Genomic DNA, 7,191 nt, shown 5'->3' with positions numbered 1-7,191 from the left:
TGCATGTATGCTGCATCTTTGTTTGGATCATGATTAAAATGCAGTGGTTGCTTCTAATTTTAAATGGAAAGAGCACAGACAAAGCCTTAGTTTGTTTATATGAAGAGATTTATTTTATTTGTGTAACTTATTTGATTTGATTTGGGGTTTGTTTTAAAATTTCAATTTAGTTTTGTTATATTTCAATTTCACAAAGAAACGTGCAGCAATAGCCTAATCAAAAGACACCTTTTCATTTACTGTATAATGTCTTCAATCTCATTTTGTTAAAAAAAAAAAATCGTGAGAAAATCAAAACGTGAAATCAAAATAGTGAATCGAATCGTGAGTTGAGTGAATCGTTACATCCCTATTTTTTAGGATGACAAAAAGGTTTCAAAGTGACCTTTTCCGCCTGGCCTGCTCAGCAGTCTAACAGCGCTTGTCAATGTCAAAAATAATTGAGATAGCCAATCAAATCAATGTAGGCGGGCTTTACTGTTCACAGAAGCAAAGCGCAATTTTCAGCACGAAACGTCAATTTAATGTTGAAAGAGAGTGAGGTAAGATGAAGTAGCAAATCATTTAATATTAGTCAACCGACAGCTATATCCAGAGATGCAAACTACTCAACTTTTCCCCTCAAATATGGCTATTTTGATTGATTGATTGAGAGAGAGAGAGATTGAAGTTGCATGTGTGATAGTTACCGGAGTCTGTGCATCTCTCTCTACAAACAATGAAGCTGTGAGTTTTACTTCAAAATCAGCTATTTTACCCCCTCATTGCTGAGAAATATAGTGTAGCAATTCAGGATTCAGTATAGCTGTTTTATTAATAAAAGTCAGCATTGACAGCAAGTTTCTGTGCGCAATCTCCGATCTCTGTGCATTAATTAAACCAGCTCATTAATATAGAATGGTGATTAAACTGACTTTAAACGGTTTTAATGCACACCTGCGCATATATTTATATATATATATATATATATATCATTATATATATATAAAATATTTGTGTGTGTGTGTGTGTGACTCGAGCACAAAAGCAGTCATAAGCAGCACAGGTATATTTGTAGCAATAGCCAACAATATTGTTAAATATTTTCTCAATATTTAACTAAAAATGCTTCTTCTACACTCTTAAAAATAAAGGCCCATGAAGAACCCTCAACATCCATGGAGCCTAAAGGTTCTTTATAGCAGAAAAAAAGCTCTTTAGATTTGTAAAATGTTATTTTAAAAATTAAGAAAAATGGTTCTTTTATGACTTTTTTTCATTGAAAGGTTCTTTGGGGAAGCATATATGTGACCCTGCAGCACAAAAGCAGTGTTAAGTCGCTGGGGTATATTTGTAGCAATAGCCAACAATACATTGAATGGCTCAAAATTATCCATTTTTCTTTTATGCCAAAAATCATTAGGATATTAAGTAAAGATCATGTTCCATGAAGATATTTTGTAAATGTCCTACCGTAAATATATCAAAACGTAATGTTTGATTAGTAATATGCATTGCTAAGAACTTCATTTGGACAACTTTAAAGATGATTTTCTCAATATTTAGATTTTTTTTGTACCCTCAGATTCCAGATTTTCAAATAGTTGTATCTCAGCCAAATATTGTCCTATCCTAACAAACCATACATCAATGGAAAGCTCATTTATTCAGCTTTCAGATGATGCATACTTCTCAATTTCACAAAAGTGACCCTTATGACTGGTTTTGTGCTCCAGGGTCACATATAATGTTGCTCCAGACATGGTTACGGTCTTGACGTGATTGAGGCGTTTCTGTTGTTTTTCAGTTCGGTGGACGAGCTGCAGGCGTCTGCGCACATGAGCCGCTCCAGAGCCGAGGATGTTTACCGCTGTCTGCGCTACAGCTGCGATTCGGCTCTCATGACTAACCAGCTCTAACTTATACTCAGCACTTTAATGCATTATGGATTTATTTTTATGAATAATCAGGATTATATCGTCCTTTTATGTGACGTAAATATTTTCCGTTTAGGAAAGTTCTGCACATCAGATTATGAATGTTGCCGTTACGGTAATTCTGAAGTATTTATGTTTACAGGTAATAGAGACTCTGTGTGAGCAGGAACTACTTTGAGAAATAAAAGAGCTTCATCTTTTTGATAACCGCTCGTCTCTTTTCTCCTTCAGTGTGTTTGAGATCATCAGGTTTGTTTGTGGTGTTGAGCCACTAGAGGCCGCTCTTCTCCACTGAACCTTCATCACGGCTCTGATCTTCCTCTCCATCATATAATCTGTAGTGTGTTCCAGTCAGTCTGAACATGCGGAGACTCAGGAGTAACCTGCTATCTTCACATTCATTCATGAGTGTTTGTGAGTTCATCGTCAAGACAGTTAACCGTTTAAATGCCCCATATTTTGTGAGACAAATATGTTGAAGGGTAGAAGGTGTGTGACTGTTGATCTGTGTGTAACGCTGTTCCCTTGAGCTTCATGAATCAAAAACACTGATGATCAGTCATCAATAATCTGCCTATGAAATCCCTCATAGTATTTAAATTCATAAAAATACCGGAGAACGACAACAAATGATGCAAATATATCGTATATACAGGAATATGTCGATTACAGGCATGTCAGGAACTAGTCACATGTTTAAGGTGCATGTAAAGATTAAATAACGATTACAAAATGACTCTATGTATGTAAACATGTAGGACCATGTGACCGTTTCTCCAACAGTCTTTCAAGATCATCTGCAGCTCTTGCGGTCTGAGAGTCCCTGCATTCATCTAGTTTCACTAATCGGGATTAAAATCGGGAAATCAACTTTGCATTTAAGGTTTACTTTTATGTCTAAATGGAAAGTCTCAAAGTTTGTACCTGACACAAGATTAACATGCACTTTCAGAAAAAATTTGTACTTATAGGGTTGCAACAGCTTGCCACTGTAACAGAAGTCAAGTTTGCACTTTATTTACCCCTAAGAAGTGCATATATAAGAGCACATATTGCTATTCTAAGGTACTAATATTTACTTTTATGCATTTGGCAGACACTTTTATCTAAAGCGACTTACATTGCATTCAAAGTACACATTTACATTTCATCAGCTCTTGCTTTTCCTGGGAACTGAAGCCATGACCTTGAAGCCTTATGACTTGTATAATATTCACCTTTTAGGTGTAAATAAGGTACAGATTTGTCCCCTGAACAGTTCTGTCCCAGTCACATGCTGTTGCATCGTTAAAGGTACATTTTTGCACATTATTTTGGACCGTGTGGGAACGGGATAAATAACTTGCAGACGTGTCACAGTTCTCTCATACGAGATCATTGAGGGACATTCTAAAAGGCTTAATGAGTTAAGACGGTGTTTTTATAAGACCAAACTCTGTAAACAGGTTATTAATAAATCATACTATGTACAGACAAGCAGATGAGTCCAGGATACGAACGCAATGCGTTTAATAACACGTTAAGCGTTTTCTTTCCATAGGAAAACATCAATGTGGATGCATTAAAACTGTGTTTTATTATAGGCTCTGCTTGTCATTATATAGTATGCTTTATTAAAAAAGTTTTGTCTTTCAAAAACACTGTCTTAACGCATTAAGCCACATTAAGCGTTTTCTTTATAATGTTATATGGGAGGAAAACGCTTAACACCTAATTAAACGTATTGCGTTCGTATTCTGGGCTCATCTGCTTGTCTGTAATTAGTATGCTTTATTAATGGGTTTACTGAGTTTCGAAAACACTGTCTTTAAGCCACGTTAAGCGTTTTAAAATGATCCCATCGTCGATGTCCAAATCTCCTGCGGTACGTCGCTCTGGTCCTTCATCAGCGTCAGGCGTTTCTACAGATGCTGGTCTGGGAATCCTCGAACCCAGTGGACACTCATTCATCCCAATAATTCAGCGGTACGGTCCATTAAACATAAAGTGGTTAAGATAATGTAAGGTCATTGTTCAGCCTTTGCGTTTGCTGACCTTTTCTCTCTTTATTAGACAGAGTCTGGAGTCAGGAGGAGGTTTATCGGGGCAGTGAATCTGTGGTTTCCATCTCAAGAAGATTCAAGTCTTCAGATCTTCGAGTCACAGGCTGCTGTGCTGCAGGCTCGGCTGCATGGGTTCGCAGTCCTTCATGCTGTCGTCGTTCTCGCGCATGTACATGAGGAAGAGTGTGACGGTGGCGAATGTTGTGGCGTTGACGGGAAACGCTCTCAAGAGAGTCGACGTCAGGCCTCGAGTGAAAGTTCTCCATCCTTCCCGCCGCCAGCTCTGACGGACGCAGTCCACGATGCCGTCGTACCTGTTGGCTCCGCCCACTCCGTCCGCCTGGAGGCGGGACTTGATGACGTCCACGGGATAAGTAGAGATCCAGGACGCCATTCCCGCCATGCCACCCGCCAGGAGCAGCTTGGGAATGATGTAGTCGGCTTCGGCGTCGCAGCCCAGTGTGCGCGTCAGCGTATCGTAGGCGAGGAAGTAGACGCCGAATCCAGGCGTCTCGCGGATGACGGTGGTCACCATTCCTCGGTTTATTCCTCGGACTCCCTCCTTCCGGTGGATGCGGATCAGGCAGTCCAGAGAGTTCCTGTACATCTTCCTGGAGGCGCTCTTCTCGCCCGTTCCCTGCATCTGCATGCGGGTCTTGGCCAGCTCCATCGGGCAGCAGATCACACACTGGATGAATCCGGCCGCCGCGCCCGCTAGGAACTGGTGCAGAGGCGTATCCGTGCCCAACACTCGCATGGCGTTTCCCTGCATGCCGAAGACGATGGCATTGATGAAGGTCAGGCCCATCATGGGCGAGCCGATGCCCTTATAGAGGCCCAACATCTGGAGTCAAACGAGAAACAAAGACAGTAGCTATGTTTACATCCACCTATTTTTATGTGCATTTTGGAATATCGCATAAAAAAAAAATGCTGGATGGAAACGCCAAGATGTGCATAAATTCTCAAAATAAGCATAAAAAACTTATGCCCTCAACTAAGTAAGATAAATGTCTTATCCGGTAAGAAAACATGCTCATAAACTACAATGGAAACACATTTACGAAATAAGTTCCACCTTGCGGTAGTTAAATTCACATCTTTGGGTGTGAAGAGTTAATGTCTAGAGAACCCAAAACCCCTCGTCTCTGCACCTGCGGACAAGTATAGATGTTCCCCGTGCTAAATTTAGCTCCGCGTGCTTGTTCCTGACGTCTCGGGTATCTCCTGTCAAACATCTCAGCGTTACTGAACCTCGAGCACATGCACTTCTAATCAAATCAGCATCGTTTGATGAATTCATGTTCCTGGAGATGGTACGCTCCTGACAACAAAGCTTCCAAAATGTGGTTTTCACAGTAATGCCATAGAAAAACCATTTTTGGTTCCCCAAAGAACCTTTCAGTGATCAGTTCTTAAAAGAATAATTTTGCTTAATCTTTAAAATAGCATACTACAAATTTAAATAACCCTTTAAAAAAAAAAAAACACCTTTACGAGGGAAAATGATTCTATGGATGTTAAGGGTTCTACATGAAACCACCAATAAAGAACTTTTATTTTTAAGAGTGTAGAACTGTTTTTGGTTTCACTAACCAGGATTAAAATCGTGGATTTAACTTTTTACGTTATCTTTGCATAGAAGGTTTACTTTTATGTTTAAATGGAAAGTCTTAAATTAAGACCAGAACTCTTAAAGGGATAGTTCACCCAAAAATGAAAATTCTGTCATTAATTACTCACCCTCAAGTCGTTCCAAACCCGTAAGAACTCCCTTATTTTAATTTTCTTTGCGCACAAAATGTATTCTTGTAGCTTCGTAAAGTTACGGTTGAACCCCTGATGTCACATGGACTATTTTAACAATGTCCTTGCTATGTTTCTGAGCCTTGATCGTGTTAGGATCCTTGCTGTCTATGCAGGGTCAGAGAGCTCTTGGAATTAATTAAAAATATCTTAATTTGTGTTCTGAAGATGAACAAAGGTCTTACAGGTTTGGAACGACATGAGGGTGAGTAATTAATGGCAGAATTTTCATTTTTAATAAGACAACTTTGCACTTTATTTACCCCTTTAAAAGTGCATAGCAGTACTTTAAGAGCACATATTGCTACTCCAAGGTACTAATATTTACATTTATCTCAGCGTTACTGAACCTTGAGCACATGCACTTCTAATCAAATCAATATCATCTGATTCATTCATGTAGCACCTAATTAATTCATGAAGCAACTTGCAGTGAACAGTTGTTTAAAGAACTATTACTGTGAAGGACATTTTAATGATCTAAAGAACCATTTTCCACTATACACTTTTAAAAATAAAGTTTCTTTATTGGTGTAGATGAACCTTTAACATCCGTGGAACCTTTCCATTCCAAGGTTCTTTAAAGTGGAAAAGGTTCTTTGGATTATTAAGATGTTCTTCACTTTTAGATCTGTCCACTTGTAGGTTCTTTGGGGAACCAAAAATGGTTCTTCTATGGCATCACTGAAAATCCCCATTTGGAAACTTTTTTTTTAATCCAATATGAAGATTCCATAGATGCTAAAGGACAATTTTTTTAGTGTCTTAATTTTTCATCAAAATTAGTTCCCCCTCTGAAATGACTTTCTCTTTTCAAGAAATCGGATAAAATTATTGATACACTGCAAAAAAAATGCTTATCTTAGTATGTTTGCTTGTTTCTAGTAAACAAATAAAATTATCTGCCAGTGGTGTAAGTAAAATATTCTTAAAACAAGAGAATTTTACTTACCCCACTGGCATATAATTTTACTTGTTTTAAGTAGTTGTTTTGCTTACCAAGTAAATGCATCTTAATAGGGCTGCCCTCGACTAAGGATTTTTCTGGTCGACTAGTAGTCGTTCATTTTAAGCATTAGTCGACTAATCGCACGTTTATTAATAAATCATTATAAAGAGCCTTTAATTGCCTTCATAGCCTAATAAGCGCTCAAGCGCACACATAAAGCTTGCCACAGCGCACCGCAGAAGCTATGATTATGAATGTGTCCACCTTAATGCAAATCAGTGAATCGCCCAATGGCAAATCCAATAAATACAACTTCATCTGTGGTTAAGGATTCCAGCTCACGCTTTCTGCTTCACTAGACTTCCATTTGCTGATTGGCTATAGAAGAACTGATGTTGATACAGGGACTATTTAAATCAAGGGTAAATGCATATGCAAATAGGGAGCCCGCCAATTGCTTTTAAACAGAACAGTCAGC

The 7,191-nt window shown here is 38.6% G+C and overlaps 2 protein-coding genes across 6 annotated transcripts in view; one reads left to right on the top strand and one right to left on the bottom strand.

The window, feature by feature from the left end:
- Positions 1 to 2,111, top strand: part of fancm (FA complementation group M) — a 48,062-nt gene extending 45,951 nt beyond the window's left edge. Inside the window, exon 25 of the mRNA XM_016527178.1 lies at positions 1,787 to 2,111. Within this exon, the coding sequence (XP_016382664.1) occupies positions 1,787 to 1,898 (112 nt within the window). The 3' untranslated portion in view covers positions 1,899 to 2,111. The remainder of the gene's footprint in view (positions 1 to 1,786) is intronic.
- A 122-nt stretch (positions 2,112 to 2,233) lies between these two features.
- Positions 2,234 to 7,191, bottom strand: part of slc25a29l (solute carrier family 25 member 29-like) — a 14,112-nt gene continuing 9,154 nt past the window's right edge. For 3 of the 5 annotated variants that reach the window (XM_016527171.1, XM_016527172.1, XM_016527173.1), the window contains one exon: positions 2,234 to 4,802. In XM_016527171.1, the coding sequence (XP_016382657.1) occupies positions 4,056 to 4,802 (747 nt within the window). In that variant the 3' untranslated portion in view covers positions 2,234 to 4,055. The remainder of the gene's footprint in view (positions 4,803 to 7,191) is intronic. The other 2 variants (XM_016527175.1, XM_016527174.1) reach the window with 1 other exon arrangement.

This window comes from Sinocyclocheilus rhinocerous, unplaced genomic scaffold (genome assembly GCF_001515625.1).
Source record: "Sinocyclocheilus rhinocerous isolate Xijiao unplaced genomic scaffold, SAMN03320098_v1.1 scaffold2496, whole genome shotgun sequence".
NCBI lineage: Eukaryota > Metazoa > Chordata > Actinopteri > Cypriniformes > Cyprinidae > Sinocyclocheilus > Sinocyclocheilus rhinocerous.
Note: the sequence above shows the minus strand (reverse complement) of the source record. Positions and strands in the feature narration are given on the sequence as shown.